This window comes from Colobus angolensis, unplaced genomic scaffold (assembly GCF_000951035.1).
Source record: "Colobus angolensis palliatus isolate OR3802 unplaced genomic scaffold, Cang.pa_1.0 Scaffold229, whole genome shotgun sequence".
Classification (NCBI taxonomy): domain Eukaryota; kingdom Metazoa; phylum Chordata; class Mammalia; order Primates; family Cercopithecidae; genus Colobus; species Colobus angolensis.
In genome coordinates, this window is record NW_012115477.1 from 4,445,514 (window position 1) to 4,465,096 (window position 19,583).

The 19,583-nt window shown below is 37.9% G+C and overlaps 1 protein-coding gene across 1 annotated transcript in view; it reads left to right on the forward strand.

Moving 5' to 3' along the window:
* The window catches only part of DNAH11 (dynein, axonemal, heavy chain 11), a 384,221-nt gene that overhangs the window by 292,874 nt on the left and 71,764 nt on the right, over positions 1-19,583 (forward strand). The window contains exon 65 of the mRNA XM_011944208.1: positions 1,621-1,743. Within this exon, the coding sequence (XP_011799598.1) occupies positions 1,621-1,743 (123 nt within the window). The remainder of the gene's footprint in view (positions 1-1,620; positions 1,744-19,583) is intronic.

The following is a 19,583-nucleotide window of genomic DNA, read 5'->3' on the forward strand; positions in this document are numbered from 1 at the left end:
GGCCGGATCTCAGCTCACTACAAGCTCCGCCTCCCGGGTTTACACCATTCTCCTGCCTCAGCCTCCCGAGTAGCTGGGACTACAGGCGCCCGCCACCTCGCCCGGCTAGTTTTTCGTATTTTTTTAGTAGAGACGGGGTTTCACCGTGTTAGCCAGGATGGTCTCGATCTCCTGACCTCGTGATCCGCCCGTCTCGGCCTCCCAAAGTGCTGGGATTACAGGCTTGAGCCACCGCGCCCGGCCAAGTATCTCTGTTGAAAAGGCATTCTTGTTGGATGGCATCCAATTATCTGAAGAAGAGATAAAATTGAAGGTTAGAACAAACATTGTGTCTGTGGGGAAAAATATGTGAATTTTCTAAAGCCAACAATGGATATATATTACATTCCTTCTCTGGAGTGTTTGGATAGTAACACAAGAATTGTCAGTGGAGCCTCCAGGCTTAATGATGTTTACGGTCATATTTCTAAATCTATACTCTGCTTATAGAAGGATCTTAACATGGCTACAAGTCCCAACATTGGATGCCTGAAGTTAATTTATTATCTTAGTCAAGATTTACATGTCACTTTTGAGAACTGAATCTACTCCAAGAATTTCTGTTACTAAGTCATCATGATAATACTGTCTGATAGATAGAAAGCTGTCTTGTATGCAGTTGCTACTCAGTTAATGTTGAATAAATTATTTTAGAACTATGGATGTTTCACTTGACCCTTCCATCCTCTTTTTATACATAGAGTGAAATAATAAATTTCTGTAGTTATACAAGGAAATGTAGTTCTTAGGCCAGGTGCAGTAGCTCATGCCTATAATAATCCCAGCACTTTAGAAGCCTGAGACAGGAGAATTACTTAAAGCCAGGAGTTTGAGACCAGCCTGAGCAACAGAGTGAGACCCCCATCTCTACCAAAACAACAACAAAAAAAGTAGGCAGGTATGGTGGTGCCTACCTGTAGTCCCAGCTACTTGAGAGGCTGAGGCAGGAGGATCACTTGAGCCCAGGAAATGGAGGCTACATTGAACCGTAAACATGCCACTGCACTCCAGGCTGAACAACAGAGTGAGTCCGCCATCTCTGTTTTTCTGTTTTTCTGTTTTTTTTTTTAATGTAGTTTTTGCTTATCTGAATACTTGCAGAAAATTATTTTTGGTAGGGAGATATTTGTTGGAGAGTAAGACCAAAGTAAAATGATATCTCCCCATTGTAAGTGACTAAACGTAAAGATTTAAAAAATAAAAGTTTGATCAAATTATAAAGCATTTAATACATGAAATTTTACTTTAAAAAGACCCATCAAATGAATTTACATGTATGATAGTTGGGTAACTTACACTTATTTCAACTATGGTTGCTATTACAAGCAACTAATCTATATATAGATTTATTAGTTCAAACTATTAAATTTCACTTGGAAAATACAACTAAAATGTATCTTAAAATTTCATATTTAATTTCTGTGTAATCTAGTTAAAGGAAACTACTACTTTATAAAATAGTTTTCTCTAAGTTTGTCCCATTTAGAATATCTACATTAAATATAATTTGATCATATAACAAATTTTGAACATTTTGTGCCAATTTACATTTTATTATCTCAAATCCCACTGATTTTTAAGGTTTGTGAATGCCATTGAAACTGCTTTGGCCTTTGGTGATGTCATCTTAATTGAAAATCTCGAGGAAACAATAGATCCAGTCCTGGATCCACTACTTGGCAGAAATACTATTAAAAAAGGAAAGTAAGTATTCTTGATTTTTTAACATGTATATCATGCTAAATGATTTTCAGCAGCAGCATCTATTTCTTAGCTTCATAATCAAGCAGTCTATTGAAATCTTAGTGATATTTCTGAGTTTCCATTTCATGCACCTACACTCCAAGACCAAAGCAATCGCAACATAATCCAGACTTTCAGACTATTTATTTGGTGGATTTAGATTTGTTTTATCCAATTCCTGATCTATAGGCCAAAAAAATGCATTGTTATAAATCTGAGAATAGTTGCCTCTTTTAAAATTTATACCAGTCTTTCTCTAACTTCAGTAATTTGCAGAACACCTTGAATATGGCTGCCAATCTACATATCACTTGTGCCCTGTTTACTTAATATTTTTCTTTAACTAGATTTTAAATCCATTCACTATTTTTTAAAATTAGTAGTTTACTGTGCTAGCTCTGTTTTTCCTAATATATTTAAAATGTAACCATTCAGAAAAGGAGAGTTCATTAGTGGATCCCTGAAATCATCCCTTATGCCAGCAATATTGGATTATCAACAACAGAGAAATACTTCCCCCTACCCCTCTAGGAGCTATATGTGACTTTCTAAGAGGTGGCCATTCCCCCAAGACAATGTACTTTGCAGAACATTCTCTCAGGGGCCTTGAAGCCATTTCTGAGGAGTCATCATGTCACTTTCCTATGAATGTGTGAAAGGTCAGGTGCAGCAATTGTGTCTTCAATCAAGTCTGGGTGGGCATAGGGGAAACTGGCACTCCAGAGACTCCTTATGCCTCTTCACACAAGCAACCAACATTCATTAGACTTAATTCACTGAATTTCCTTCCCTCTCTTCTTTTTTTCTTCAAAGAGATATAATTTCAGAACTTTCCCCACCCTGTTCTTCCTTAACGCCCACGCTCTGCCTCTAAGGTATCTGTCCCCTTTTTCATCACTAGCTTATTCTTGTCAATTTTAAGTGGAAATAGGCCTACATCAGGATGACTAACTTCTTGGTCTCTAATTGATTAGTATGGTATTTATCATACAACTCACTAAGTAAATCCATTTAGAGTGACTGACAACTTCTTATTGTTTAATAAACCAAACTTTACCCAGGCACACATTTAGAACAATCTAACAAGCCACTTGACAAACTGCAACTCTTAACATAAATATAATTGTAGCTGTGTCTGATGTGTTAAAAATATAGTGTAAAATGTTGAATGTCACTGAAGCGAAATCCTTGTTATTAAGGTTCTGACTCTATTATGAAGACCTAAAATTTTTATCAGTGAAATGCATGTTCTCTGATCTTCAACTTCAACTTCAATAGCACAATTTAGGTGTAAGCAATTTGATGACTCTTATTACATATATAGTTGGACAATCTGAAATTTCCAAAGACTGATAAATTTGAGTCATGATTCTCAGTATGGATGTAGTTAACTATCAGTGAGGATTCTAGAGGTCTTCAATTTTAGAAACAAATTTTACATAGAGCTTCAAGTCTTTATCACAAATATCAGGCCAGAACAACTTAATTCAAATTAATAATATTTACTGAATATGTACTCTCTGTTAAGCCTTGTAAAACTGATCATACTGTAGCAGGATGAGCCACAGACAAAACTCCTCAGACACCGAGTTAAAGAAGGAAGGGGTTTATTCTGCTGGGGGCATCGGCAAGACTCCTGTCTCAAGAGCCGAGCTCCCTGGGTGAGCAATTTCTGTCCCTTTTAAGGGCTCACAACTCTAAGGGGGTACGCATGAGAGGGTCGTGATTGATTGAGCAAGCAGGGAGTATGTGACTGGGGGCTGCACGCTCTGATAATTAGATTGGAGCAAAACAGGATAGGGATTTTCACAGTGCTTTTCTGTACAATGTCTGTAATCTATAGATAACATCACCAATTAGGTCAGGGGTTGATATTTAACTACCAGGCCCAGGGTGTGGCGCCGGGCTGCCTGCTCATGTATTTCATTTCTGCCTTTTAGTTTTTACTTTTTCTTTCTCTGGAGGCAGAAATTGGGCATAAGACAGTATGAGGGGTAGTCTCCTCCCTTATTCCCCCTCTTTGAGACTCTCAATTAATAGTGGGAGTTCTCACTTTTATCTTTACTACTTATGTCTTCTTGCAAGACAGATCAGTAGTGGTTCATATAGTACACTTGTGCTGAAGCATTTTGGTGAACTAAGGTAGCGATGAAGCTTCTTATCATTTGAAGAAGTACAGGTAGCAAACAAGGGAGCAGTAAGCAGGTTCCTATTAGTATTATAACTTTTATTATAAGAGTTTTAAATCCTCCTAGTGCTGGGAACCATTTTTTAAACATGACCCTAGGATCAAATCCATGCCACACTTGCAAGGGCACATGTGCCAGTTTTGTCATATCTTTATGTCTTCAACTACTTGCCCTTGATTATGTGTAGGCAGCAATTAGTAAGGTTAAATTTCCTATAGACCTCTCCTTCAGCTGCTAGCAAGTAGTCAAGCGCTGATCTATTTTGATAGCATTTCTCATCTGAGTTTCTTGCCAGGCCAGAATAGTCAAGGCTCTGCCGGTTTTATTAGTGATTATTTTTAAGACAGCTTGTAACCGTATGATTCGGTTGATCATGTAAGTGGGGGTCTGGTATCCCCACGAGCCATCTTGTGCCCAAGTAGCAGGCCTATAATATTGTATGATTCTCTCAGGGCCATTTTTTTTTTTTTTTCAATTTCCTATAGCTATGCTTCTCTTTTCACAGGAAGCATAGACAGGGAAGCCCAAGAGTTTGCCTGTTTTTATGGGCAGTAGGAAGAAAGATGGTTTAATAGTGCCAGTAACACAACTACCTGCCTACTGGTCAGGTAATTTGGCGTAAGCTCTCTGCCCACATATCCAGTATAATCCAGTGGGGGCTGTCCAGTCCCGGTGGGACTCTGGGTGGGTCCACACAGTTTGCAACTTTGGGAATTTACTAAGTGGATTTCTCTCTGTGTAAATTGAACTCCACCAAGTGACTGTCTTTGTGGTACCATTACACAGTTTCTGTCTCAGACAACTAAGTCGTCCTACGGGGTGAGGGAATTCTTTTCCTTCTCTAGCTATGCAATATTGTCTAATAATTGAGGCTTTTAGGACCCAGAAATTATCAGGGTGATTCTTTTGAGTCAGGAATTCATCAGGAACTGGGTGTGCAGGTACTAATTCTCGGGCTTCTTATGGCCATTGATCTCCTGTTACAGTTCTTCCACATATGTAACATGAAGTGACACTGAGAGACTGGGCTACATGCTCAGCTAATTGCAAAAACAAATTTCTTGTTTTTCCTGGAATTTCTGGTACTGGTACATTTAGTTCATCATAGAAAGTTTGAAACACTGGCTCAGGAGAGCGTTTGTAAACTTCACCTCGAACCAAGATATTTACTGGGGTATCCAGTCAGCCCCGTCGATTCCTAAGGTCACACACTCCTCTTTTTTCCAGAGAGGATCAAGGGGATTGGTTATTACTAGCTCTAAGGGGTTACATTGTCCTTTAGTACAGGAAGGGCCATTTTTTCCTTTTTGAAGGTGGAGTGGATCTTTTTCATTTATTTTTTATCCAAGTGGCCTAAATGACACAAGACCAGTATTTACATTTATTTCCACACAGCCCTAATTTATGACAGATGTATTTATTTTCTGCCATATAGCCTCTTTTCTAATTAAGCGAACCACACCTTATTCCTAACTTATTACTATTAATGACAGCACAGGCATCAAATTTTAAGGTGACTTGTTTGGGCACCCCTTTTTCTTCTGTTTTGGCTAACACTTTATTCGTATCGTTTATGAGCCCCCACCAGTCCTCAGTCCTTAATCTTATTTTAAAAACTGTGGTCATGGGAGGCTCAGATGGGTCATAACACACATCAGGTTGGTCATTTCCTGGGCTACATACCTTGTATAGAATAACATTATACAAACAAAGTCTTTTTAGAGTTCCAGTACACTTATAATAACCATAAAATAGTAGGACCGTAACAACCTTTTTCCTACCTCAGTGACTTGATGTATACACTGGGAACAGTCCTCAATCTGAGGAAGGTCTATTGAAGTCCTTACTGTAAAAGTATAAATTTTAAGGAAAATGAGTCCCATGATGAGTTTCCTTATGCTTCGGCCGTGTGTGGACCAGTCAGCTTCCAGCTGTGACTGGAGCAGGGCTTGTCGTCTTCTTCAGAGTCACTTTGCAGGGGTTGGTGAAGCTGCTCCCGTCCACATACCACTCGGAGTCTACTGATGTTTAAGGATGGTCTCGGAGGTTGGGCCTGCTGGAATAAACTGAGTCCAAGACCTCTACACAGTTATGTTCAACTGAGCTCTCTGATACCAGGAGCAAGGTGGTGGGGTTCAGGGTGTTGCAAACTTCAATGGTTATGTGGGGATTTTCACGGAGCAAGTTTGGTAGTTGGTTACTCTAGCATTTGTTAACCAATGATGTCTTTCGGTAGTTATTAAAGTTACCACAGCATGGGGGCCTTTATATTCAGGTTTTGCCTAAGGGTTAGTTTATCTGCTTCTTGTGCTAACAGGGCCATTGCTGCTAGGGCCCTTAGACCTGGGGGCCAGCCTTTGGAAACCCTGTCTAGTTGGTTTGAGAGATAGGCCACTGGCCTTGGCTAGGGCCCCACAGTCTGGGTTAAAACTCCAACTGCCATTTTTTGTCTTTCTCACACACAGAGTGTAAAGAGTTTTGTCAGGTCAGGTAGCCTCAGGGCTGGGGCCAACATGAGTTTTTCTTTTAACTCATGAAAAGCTCATTGTTGTTGGTTGTAATAGATACAGTTTATCTAATCTACATTTTTATTAACTGTCAGCTACTAAAATATTGACTCAAATTCTGCAGCTATTTGATTTCAAGCTTTAAATTGATCTGGTATTCCTTGTGGGACTCCAGTTGCGCCTAAATAGCCGTGAGAGTTGAAAGACCCATGAGGCGCTTCTCTCGCTTTACGATGTCTTACTATTTTTTTTCCTTCTGGTTGATGAAATGCCAGGGTGAAAGGGATAGCCAATTAGACTAAAGTACAAGTGCCACTCCAGTTATTCGGCAGAGTGCCCTATAAAGGTCCACCACAATACCACCACACATCTGCTCAGGGATGAACAAGGGCTGACTGATTGATAAGCTCTTGAAAATTCTTAAACTCACTGCATCCTTTCAGGTCTACAAAGAAGGCTAAGTTTCCTCCCTGTTGTGAGAGACACGAAGTGAACTTAGTATTGGGAGACAGAGGCTGGATGCCCCTGAGGGGCTGACCCGCAGGGTGCCAGACTTTGGAATATAGCAGAGAGAGCTTGGCACAACTTATTACTCCAAGCTGTAGAATCCTGGAAAAGAGCTACCATGCAGCCTACACCTGGTCCACTGGAGGACCACGTTAGTGGAAAGGGGACAGTCTGGGCCTCTGGCCTGCCATGTGCACAAGCATAACAATTGCTTTTGTTTAATGTGCAGATGGAATATTTGATCCATTTTAACCAGGCATTTGCATCTTGGTATCTTGTCTTAATTGCCAAAGTTTGTTTCAAGTCTTTAACTTCTTTGATCCTCTAGTAAAATGAATGTATGGTTTTAGGAAATTTCAAATACTGGTTGGGGCGGTCCATCCTTGCTCTTTAGTGGTCCACAGAACGTTGGACCAACTGTGGCATGAAAGCTCTACATCAGGGGGCAAGACTCCTGGTTGGCACTGGGGTCTTTATCGAAATCTCATTGGATTAAATGGTCCTAGTTGACTAATGCCCAGTCTGAGGAGAATCAGGAGGGACAGAAGTACTTTTCTGAAGTAGAAAGCTGTCTTTGACTTGGCAGTCTCCACAGGGTATAACAAGGCAAGCATTAAATGCAATAGTTTGAGGCGAAATTGACTTGGTTATGTTAATAACTAGATGGTCAGCATTAGAACGAGGAAAGAAGAAACAGTAATAGAATAGATGAAAAGAGTTAAATTTTTCTTAGCTTTAGTTTGGTAGGGTTTTCCCCTGGGACTGTGGCCCACAACTCTGGAGGGGGTGGTGCTTTCTTGACTCAGGTGTTATTAGCCCATCTTTTTTTTTTTTTTTTTTTTTTCCTGTACGAACAGCAGTCTTGGTGCTTAGCAGCTCAAGGTAGGGTCCTTTCCAGGCTGGCTCGAGTTTTTTTTCTTTTCACCCTTTGATGAGAATGTGATCTTCGGGCTGGTGCTGGTTTACTGGAAATTCTAGGGGTGGTACATGTGCTAAATGACTTTTAGTTTTTGAGAGAAAGGAAAGTGGAAGATAAACCAAGTATATAATTTTTAAGAAATTGACCTTTTGTTTTAAATGTGGGGACCTTGGCAGTGGACTTTATAGTCCTTACTGTGTTTTTACTGAGAAATTTCCTTTAGCACCTATTTTTATTAGTTTTTAAACCAAAGAAAGCCAAATACCATTTTACATTTAACAATGCTTCTCGTATGATTTTTATACCAGATAAGCTAAATTCTATCTTTATATTAGTGTGTTATTAATGTGAAACCGAATTTTAATAAAACCTTGTAGACATATTTATCTAATTTTTAATGTTTGACCATAAGGTAAGACTTTATAGACTCTTTTTAACCTTTTATAATTTTTGCTAAAGAACAGATTAGTGCTTTAAGAAAAAGCTGTTATGCTTTTACTTTAATGTCCAGTTTACAGAAAAACTGGATGATACTTCTTTAGCTAATATGTTTACACACAGAATTTTCTTTACAATTAACATTTTAAAACTTAAACCTTCAAAACAATAATTTTTTTAACTTTTTAATGTGAGTAAAAATGTACATTCTTATGCCTCCTTATAATCTTTTTACCAAAAGTATATTTTACTTTTCTTATACATCTTGCATGTAAACTATTTTTGGGGTTTTTTTTTTTTCAGTAGTTTTACATGCAGGAGGCCTACTTTTGAATTATACAACATTTCTTGCATAAATTCTTTTTTATAACATTTTTCTCTTGCATGACTTTCACAATTCTTCGACATGCCTCAACTTTCTGACTTATTACAAATTTTTTTTTCTTTAAACAAGCAGTTAATTTATTTCAGGATAAGAATTTACCATATAATACTCTGTTTATATAAATTCCGCCCCCCACCCCACCTTTTTTTTTCCTTTTTTTTTTTTTCCTTAGGATACTTCTGAACTGGTGAGCTGTGCTCACAGTGAGGTTTCCTCTAAAAGTTATTTTTTTTTTTTTTTTTTTTTTTAGTTGTTAGCAAAGCAGTTGCCGCTACAGATTGAATGCATTTGGGCCATCCGATAGTTCCTGAGTTAAGGATTTTTGATAGGAAGACCTAGGTGCTTGTGGGATACACCCTTGTTTACACTGACAACAAAGTGGTATTGGAGTATTATAGGGTTGGAGAATACCTTCAATTATTAATTGTAGGTTTTAAATGTACCTTGGCTTTTAAAGGAATAGGGTACACTTTTTTTTCTTAACTACTTGTATATCTCTCTCTCTTTCTTTCTCGTTTTGACTTTGTCTCTCTTTGACTTTCCTTTTGCCTCTGTCTCTTCCTCTTTCTCTCTCTGCCTCTTGCTCTCTCTCTCTCTCTCTATCTCCTTGACTCCCTCTTTGTCTTTTCCTCTCTGTGTCTTCCTCTCTCTCTTTGCCTCTTTTCCTCTCTGTCTCTTTCCTGTCTCTCTCTCTGCTGGTCTTTCCTTGCCTCTGCCAGCCGCTTATGCTGCTGTTCTCTCAATCACTGTGTGTTGGGGATGGGGGGTCTAAAACCAGCTGTAACCAAGTGTCTATGTGCAGGAACTGGTCTGGGTTCCCTGGCTTACAGGTTACCTTGTGCCATACCTTTGAAACAAGGGACCTGTCCAGGCTTCCTTCTAATGGCCAACCTACCTCTAATGCTGGCTAGTCTGTCTTACACAAAGTTTTCAGTTTTCCTGGTGTCATAGTACTCCATCAGTAAAAAGTACTGATTTACTCAATCAATAAAAAGACAAGTGACACTTGCTGAAACCAATGTCCCTTAAATTCTTTTTTGAAATGTTTCAACATAGTTCCTAGTAGGGTGGACTTATTTGTGTCTGGCCTATGCTTCTATGAGACAAAACACCACGCTCACACCACCTGCACACCACAAAACAAAGAACAGGTAAAAAGGGCACACACACACTTTTGCAGTTTGCACCAAACTAAAATCAAAAACAAAATCAGAGTATCCAGAAATCCAAGCCAGGTCAAAACCAAAACCAAAGTATCAAGCAATCCAAGTCAAGTCAAAAACAAAAACCAAAGTGCTGGTACAGGCACACCATGGGTGATCAGGCCATGCTTCCGCTCAAATGGAGTAAGCATTCCCAAGACCAATCCTGCCAAGCAATTCAAACCAAGTCAAAACTAAAACCAAAACCAAAGTGCCAATAAAGGCACGCCATGGGTGCTCAGGCCACACTTCCACTCAAACAGAGTGGGCAGGTTTCGAAGACTAGTCTTACCAAGTTTCAGATGTCCAGACTCCAAGTGCCCGTTCCTTCCCAGTGTTCAGCCACTGCATTGATCTTCCACGGGGGCCTGCCACTGCCACACACTGCTCTGGCAAGGCAGCCCACTGAGGCAAATGCTTATCCAGAAGCGCTCTCAGGATCCGGGTTGCTCAGGCTGGTCAGAGTTCTCTGCAGGGGTGTTCCACAGGGCAGGCTTTAGCTGCCTAAGGAGCTGCCTCGACCATCTGCCAATCACCTCACTTCCAAGTCAGGGAACCAAGAAATGTAGCAGGACGAGCAGCAGACAAAACTCCTCAGACACTGAGTTAAAGAAGGAAGGGGTTTATTCTGCCGGGGGCATCGCCAGACTCCTGTCTCAAGAGCTGAACTCCCCAGGTGAGCAATTCCTGTCCCTTTTATGGACTCACAATTCTAAGGGGGTGCATGTGAGAGGGTCGTGATGAATTGAGCAAGCAAGGTGTAAGTGACTGGGGGCTGCATGCACCGGTAATTAGCTCAGAACAAAACAGGATAGGGATTTTCACAGTGCTTTTCTATGCAAAGTCTGTAATCTGTAGATAACATAACCAATTAGGTCAGGGGTGGATCTTTACCAGGCCCAGGGTGTGGCGCCGGGCTGTCTGCTTGTGGATTTCATTTCTGCCTTCTGGTTTTTACCTTTTCTTTCTTTGGAAGCAGAAATTGGGCATAAGACAATATGAAGGGTAGTCTCCTCCCTTAATATCATTCTAGCATTTCTTTTAAGGCCAAGAAGATTAAAGATAATCTGTAAGAATGTAACAAATGGTGTTGATTGCATGCAGTTGTTACCTTAATCCTGACTCTTAAACCCTTATGTGTGGGAAAAACCACTTGTTTGTGGGTAAATCTCAACTCTTTGTCCTCAGCTTTTCCTTCTTCCCTCTTCCATGCAGATGTTTTTAGAGTATTTTCACCCAGAGACTATAGTGCCAGTGGAGTCCTTATGTATCCTGTCAGTCATTGAGTAAACCTTCTCTGAGCACTGCTATATGCCAGGTACTATACTGGGGGCTGCAGATTTAGTGTGGTAAGATACAGACCCTGCACTTGAGAAAGCTACATTTCCATAAGGAAAGATAGACCTATAAACAATCAAACAGAACTGTTGGTGTGGTGATTGACGTGTACATGGCAAGGAGTTGTCAGTTCCATAGTGGAGACTTGAAAAGACTTCTTGGAAAAAATTACCTTTGATTACATTTTTATTTAATGCAAGGCTCAGAAGTTAAGTAGGTATTTGTGAGGTAGACAAGTGGGAAAAGAGAATCCTGGACAGAGAGCCCTAATTTCAAATAGTAAAACACACAAAACAATCCCACAGCTTTGGGGAACTGCAAACAGAATCCAAATGGGTAGAGAGTCTGTGTTGGGGAGGAAAAGGGAAGGATGTGGACTGGGACAGATGAGACTGGAGAGGAGAGCAGGACCCAGAGCACAGACTTTCTTGGTTGATCCCTACATTGGCCTTTTGCTATGTGTTGATAATTTCCAACCCCTCCTAAGTATGCTCAAGGGGCCTATTTCTATCAGTTACACTAGTTGGTAATACCAATTGTTTTTAACTAAAGGACTGTGCCTTCCTGGAGTCTCCATATTTTCACTCAAGTATCATGATCATAAGTTAGTGGGGAAGCTAGTAAGAACTCTTGAGCACACTGGAAGTGATGTGATCAGATTAATGTTTCTGAAAGTATTGACTGAAAGGGTGTGGACCTAGAGCCAGAGTCTAGTTAGTAAATAATTGCAGTAATTCATTTGAGACATGGTATGAGCCTAAACTTAGGCAGTCACAGTGGAAAGAGAGGAGAGGACAAATCAATGTGATATCAAGGAGTTAGTACCAGCAATTTATGGTAATTAATTGGATATTATTGGAGGTAAAAAAGGAGGTTTGAGGATGTTTTCTTCTGCCTTCTGTCAGGTAAATGATACTGTGCTTTATGGTGAGGTATATATAGGAATAAGAGTAAGTGTAGGGAAAGAACTAATAATTTCTCTTACTAGATATGCAAAGGTTGAGGTACTTCTTTAACACTCGTTTCTAAAACAGAAGTCTAAAAAGCAGTTGGATATGTGAGTATGGAGCTTAATAAAAGGATGTTGGTTGACCATGTAGATTGGGGAATATCTATCTGGAGGAGTTATGCCATCATGGTAGATGTGATTATCTAGGGAGACATATATAGCCAGAAAAATACAGAGGGTACCCTGTCTACCCTCTGCCCTTTTCCCATGAGAAAAATGGGGACCCAGAGATATTAATTAATGTCCTCTTGCATACCTTATAACTATATGAAGTTTATGTGAAAACCTAGTTTCTTAAACAGGTTTTTCTCTTTTTTGTGTTTTTTAATTGCTACCTCATAGTTGTACATATTTTGGGGGTACATGAGATATTTTGATACACGTATACAAGGTGTGATGATCAAGTCAGGGTGATTGGGATATCCATCATGTCAAACACTTTCCTTTGTGTTGAGAACATTACAGTTCTTCTCTTCTAGCTATATCAAAATATACAATACATTATTAACTGTGAGTTTCCTATTCTATTGAATACTAGAATTATTCCTTCTAACTGTATTTTTGTACCCAGTAACCAACTTTTCCTTATCTTCCCCTTCCCCCGCCAACTTCCCTTCCTCCGCCAACTTCCCTTCCTGGCCTCTGGTAACCACCATTCTGCTCTTTGCCTCCATGAGACCTGATTTTTTGCTCCTGCATATGAGTAAGAAAATGCCATATTTGTCTTTCTGTGCCTGGCTTATTTCATTTAACATAATACCCTCCAGTTCCATCCATGTTGCTGCAAATGACAGCTTCATTCCTTTTTCTGGATGAATAGTATTTCACTGTGTATATGTACCACAATTTCTTTACCCATTTGTGTTCATCTGTTTTGCATTGCTATAAAGGAATACCTGAGACTGGGTAATTTATTATTATTTTTTAAAGAGGTTGATTTAACTCATGGTTCTGTAGGCTGCACAAGAAGCATAGTGCCAGCATCTACTTCTGGTGAAGCCTCAGGAGGCTTACAGTCATGGTGGAAGGTAAGTGGAGAGCAGACATGTCACACAGCAAGAAAAATGGAGCAATAGAGAGTGGGAAGGAGGAGCCAGGCTCTTTTAAACAACTATATCTCAAGATAACTCATTCTCACAGGGGAGGACACCAAGCCATTCATGAGAGATCTGCCCCCATGACCCAAACATTTCCCACCAGGCCCACCTCCAACATTCATTGGTAGTCACATTTCAACATGAGATTTGGAGAGGACAGATATCCAAACCGTATCACAATTCACCCATTGTTGGATACTCAAAAGGGTTTCTTATCTAGGTTATTGTGAATATTGCTGCAGTGAATGTGGGATTGCAGATACTTTTGCGATATACTGATTTCATTTATTTTGGATGTATGTCCAGCAGCCATATTGCTGGATCATGTGACGTGATCATGAGGAATCTCTCTACTGTTTTCCATAGTGGCTGTACTAATATACATTCCCACCAACAGTGTACAGGTATTCCTCTTTCTCACATTTGTTATTTTTTGTCTTTTTGATAATAACCATTCTAACTGGGATGAGATGGTACCACATTGTGGTTTTGATTTACATTTCTCTGATGATTAATAATGTTGGGCAATTTCATATACCTGTTGGCCATTTGTATGTCTTCTTTTGAGAAAGATCTACTCGGGTCTTTTATGCATTTTTAAATCAGATTATTTGCATTTGTTTATTTATTTATTTGCTATTGGTTGTTTGAGTTCCTTATATATTCTAGTTATTCATCCTTGATCAGAAGGATAGTTTACAAATATTTTCTCCCATTCTGTAGGTTGTCTCTTCACTCCATTGATTGTTTCCTTTGTTGTACGGAAGTTTTTTAGCTTGATGTAATCCCATTTGTATATTGTTGCTTTTGTTGCCGTTCTTTTTGAGGTCTTATCCCCAAAACCTTTTATCTTTTAGCAAGCTTTTGCAAATAAACAGGCACTACTATCTTTTGGTAGGGTGTTGATGAGTGCCATGTTACCAGTCTAACTCTTTCCCTCTCAGTTTTTTCCTAAGCCTCATTTATTTCCCCATCATTGTTTTGGAAACTATGTTTTTCATACCTACAGTTGCCCATAATATAGCCCAGGCCTTTCATTTCTTCATGCCACAGATTATCCCCCCTCCTGTGATATGTTATTTTACTTAACTGTTCTTTACACAGCCTAAATTCACTATATTTAGGATTTAACTGCTATTTAGCCAATAGCAGTTAAGTGTTAACTGGACATTTTAATTTTCCATATTTAATATCTCCTTTACATAGTATATTTTACTTGTGTCACTTTGCAGTTTTTTCTCCCCCTTACAATATGCTTAATTTTTTTCATTCATACATAACTTTAATTGATTATAAGTTCTTTATGGATAAGAATCATATACTGTATGTCTTTAAAAAGATGGTTAACCAAAACAAAAATAGAACAATACAAACGTAAAACTTTTATTTCTCTTACTATGGCGGATTAGGCATTCAAATACTAAAAACTAAATATGTCAGTTAAAATATTTAAAACACCTTTCGAAATGTATTATGAGTAGACAAAAAAAAAAAAGTACAACCAAAAAGCAGGAACTCAGAGAGACAAGGAACACCAAAGATGGTTTCCTTCCTGAGGGTGCCTGCTAAAACCTGATGACCTTGGGGTTCTCTTTTGATAATGTACAAAGCTTGGACAAGGCTAGAGCCTATTCAGGATATGCAGTCTGCTAAGAGATTCCTGTATAAAGCTAGAGGACACTACTTCCATTTAAGGGTAAATTTGTTAATAAACACACACAAATAATTACTAAATCAAAAAAACTTTCCTTTTCTAGCTTGGCACTGAGAAGAGGCAGAAAAAATGTCCTATCCTAGTTGCATCCTAGGAGAAGTATTTTGGGTTTTTACTGTGTTTTAATTTTATTTAATACTGATACCTATAAAATACATAATATATAAAGTTATAAAGCATAATAAATTAGACATGTATCTGCCATTCAAATTATTGACAATATCCTTTAAGCTACCTTTGTGCTCCCCTCCTTGACAATTCTGCCTCCACTTCCAAAAGTAACCAGTGTTCATATATTGGAATGATATGATCAGTTCCATAAAGCCTAACAGAGAGGACATAGTAAATATTATTTATTTAATATTTTAAATAACATACATTAAATATATTTTTAATTCAGTCAATAAATATGTATTTAGTCAAGTTTCTAGAATGTGACTGGCATATAAAGATCAAAGATCTTTCCCATTAAAAGATAAGTAAAAGATCTAAATAGACATTTCTCCAAAGACATACTAATAAGCACATGAAAATATGCTCAACATCGTTAGTCATCAGGGACATGCAAATCAAAGACATAGGAAGGTGAAGATTCTGAATGTTGCTTATCACTTCATTGTTTTATTTAAAATAATGTTTTATCATATGTGTGTGTATTCTGAAACAACATATTCTTTTGAAGCTTTATAAAAACACCATTATGGTGTATATAGTTTAAAAGGACTTGATTTTTTCCCTCAATCATATGTTTCTAAGATTTAAGCTACATTGCTGCTTCTGGCTCTAGTTCTTGCAATTTCATTACTATAATATTCTTTGTGAAACAGAGTCTCGCTCTGTTGTCCAGGCTGGAGTGCAGTGGCGCGATCTTGGCTCACTGTAACCTCCACCTCCCAGGTTCAAGCGATTCTCCTGCCTCAGCCTCCCAAGTAGCTGCAATTACAGGTGCCCGCCACCACGCCTGGCTAATTTTTGTAGTTTTAGTAGAGACAGGTTTTGCCATGTTGGCCAGGCTGGTCTCGAACTCCTGACCTTAAGTGATCTGCCCACTTCAGCCTCTAAAGTGCTGAGATTACATGCATGAGCCACCACTCTGGGTCTGTTACTGTAATATTCAATGATATGACTATTCCTCAATTTATTTAACATTCTTATTGAAGATCATTTTGGTTAGTTTTAGATTTTTTGCTATTAATGACGCTGCTGTGAATATTACTGAATATTCCTGTATACATCTACAGGCACACACATTCATACACACATCTACAGGTATGCACATTCATGCATACAACTACAGGTACACACAGCAAGATTCTTCAGTGTTTATATTCTGTAGTAAGATAGTTAGGTTGTAGAACGTATGCACAATCAACTTTAAAAGATAATGCCGAATTGTTTTCCAAAGTGTTTAGAAATGTACATGTTCACTAGTAGTATGTAAGAATTGTGGGGTCTTTCAGAGAACTGAGAGGGCCTTTTATGCTTCTGCTGTTTTTATAATCCAAACGATTTCCCATATTTAATACTATTAGCCACCTCTTCGACAAACTATTCCTGCCTCCTTTTTTCCCCCACTTTTAATTTTGAATGAACAAATTGAGGGCACTCTAAACTTTCAAAATAGTTTTGTTACAAATGCTTAAAAAGTGCTTTAATGGAATAATAGACATTGGAGACTCTGAAAGGTGGACTGTGGGAGAGGAGTGAGGGATAAGAAGTGACCTAATGGGCACAATGTATGTTTTTTGGATGATGGTTACGTTGAAAGCACAGACTTCACCACCACACAATATATCCAGGTGACAAAGCTGCACTTGTACTCCCTAAATCTATAAAAGTCATTTTCTTAAAAAGCATTTTGAATAAATTTTGATATTTTTGTTATTGCATTGTTTTTGCCTGTTAAGAAGTATCTTTGAAACAAAATAAAGGCTTTCTTATTTCCTCATCTAACTCTTTAAAAGAAAGGAGAGAAACGAAAAAGTATTCATACATATGCAAAGTAGGAAGAGATATGGTAAAATAAAAATTAGTTTGGTACAAATAGGAATTATTTTTCTTTTTTCAATGCAATAAAAGTTGGGAGAAAATAGAAAATATAAAAGAAAATTAATGGGAAAATGTTGCTAAAATTAAAATTCATTTAATAATAGAGCTACTAATTTGCAGTGTTGTAACAGGAACAGAAAATTTTTGAAAATTAATCTACATGTTTGTAAATTTTATAATGAATCTTCCTGTTTACCTCCAACAATGAACATTTTACTTGATTTCTCTGTCCTTTTTTTTTTTTTTTTCCTATGTGACTCTGTGTCTATGTAACCTGTGGGTTTACAAGCATTTTCCTTGGTATTGTAAAGACAAGAGATAGCACTGAAAAGAGAGAGCAAGGAAAACAGCCTGCAGGGACTGTTGATCTGCCACATTCACCCAGAATGTCTTTATCATATCCTCAAACTCAGGTGGGATAACACCATCCTCCTTGGAGAAACTCACGTCCCTCAGAAAGTTTTTGGCTATCAATCGTGTTTTTGTTTATTCTAGTTCTATTTGCTTGGGGGAGTTGTGTTGTTTTTTTTTAACCAGTATTAGTTTATTCTTCCTAATAATGAATGTCTGAGAAATGTTTGTGATAGATACAGCATAGTCCAAAAGTTGAAGTTCATTAATAATTGGAGTGTTATGGAGTACGAAGTAATGAATACTAATTACTCCTTTCATGTCTGACAGCTCCCTGTGGACCAATATATCAGCCCAGACTTTAATTTGGTTCGAGTAATGGTTTCATCAATAGCACATTAAATCTGTGTTTGAGAAGATATACAGGTGAACCTGGCCCACACAGTAGATACCACTGTCATAAAATGGCCACAGGCTGACAACAGCTGGGTAATTACAAATAATTAAATCCACCAAGCTCCAGACAATCCTAATTTTAAATAAAATATATTTTATATCAATCGACAGAAAACATACCTGGAAAGATTTATCAACATGTAATTTTTCTAGAGCAAATTTACTGGCTTACATATTGGAGAAGTTGCTGATCTGTGAAGCATCTTCATAAAATTCTCTTTAATCTTTCAGATACCCCTAAATGTTAATGAATTTTTTAAAATATTAAATATTATAATTTTTTAAAGACTGGAGTAACTTTACTGCACTATGTATTTCAGGTTGTTTTGGAGTGTATACACATATTATTAAAAGATATTTTATACTTCATTCTGTATTTACTTTTCATACAGTTATTATTTTAATAATAGTCTTAAAGTAGCATGCCCTAGAAAGGAACTTAAAATTGACTAATAGAAATATTAGCTATATGATTTTTAAAATATTTTTACAGAAGTGGTAAGAGGGAGATGGTATTTTACAGATATTTATTTTATAATGACTAGATTTCCTGAAAGTTATGCTAACATTAAGAAGAATTGCTTTCAGTTAACAAGTTTCCAGTTTATTAACTATTATTATGTTGCTGTTCTTGGAGTTGATGCCATGCGATTATAGTTGACTATAGATCTATTCAAATGAAAAGTTAGGTTAGATTTAAGACAGGACCATGTTAAATTGAACCCTATGCTGTAGTAGACTGTACTGTCTTGAGCTAGAAGCTTATGAATTTTTTAATTTTAATTTTTTTTTTTTTTGAGACAGAGTCTTGCTCTGTTGCCCAGGCTGGAGTGCAGTGGTGCAATCCTGGCTCACTGCAACCTCCGCCTCCCAGGTTCAAACAATTCCCCTGCCTCAGCCTCCCAAGTAGCTGGAACTACAGGCCTGCACCACCATGCCTGGCTAATTTTTGTATTTTTAGTGGAGATGGGGGTTTCACTATGTTGGTCAGGCTTGTCTAGAACTCCTGACCTCAGGTGATCCGCCTTCCTCAGTCTCCCAAAGTGCTGGGATTACAGGCATGAGCCACCGCCCCTGGCCTAGCTTATGGATTTTAAATAAACTCTAGAGTTATGTAGTTCTCTCATTATTTCCTTTGCGGGTAAGAATAGATTTATTTTCAAGTTCATTCGTGCTCTCCTATAATAGAATTCAGCATTCTAGTCTGTTCGATTTTCCAAATTCAAAATAAAATTTAATTGCCACAAATCTCCAACAGCTTTTCTATTCCTAAATTTAGTAAAGTTTTTTTTTTTCCTTAATAGTGTAATCTTTAGCGTTTGCAGATAAAGCATTCTCACATTCAGTCATCTTGGTAATAGTTGTTTGACTTTATCTGAAAATAAATACCAAACAGGACTTCAGATAAAGAATCCTCAGATTCTTTTATTTTCTTTTTAAAAAGCAATCTTCCAATAAAATAACAAACAAATGCAGTTTTCTTTGTTTTTGATGCTACATTATGATGTTTAAATGTGGATATGTTGAAGTGTGTGTATGTGTGTATCAAAAGAGAAATAATCTATGACTTTTTTTTAGTTATCTGGGTTTTTTTTTTCTTTTTTTTTTTTCCTGTACAATGTTACCTGGAATCCTGAAAC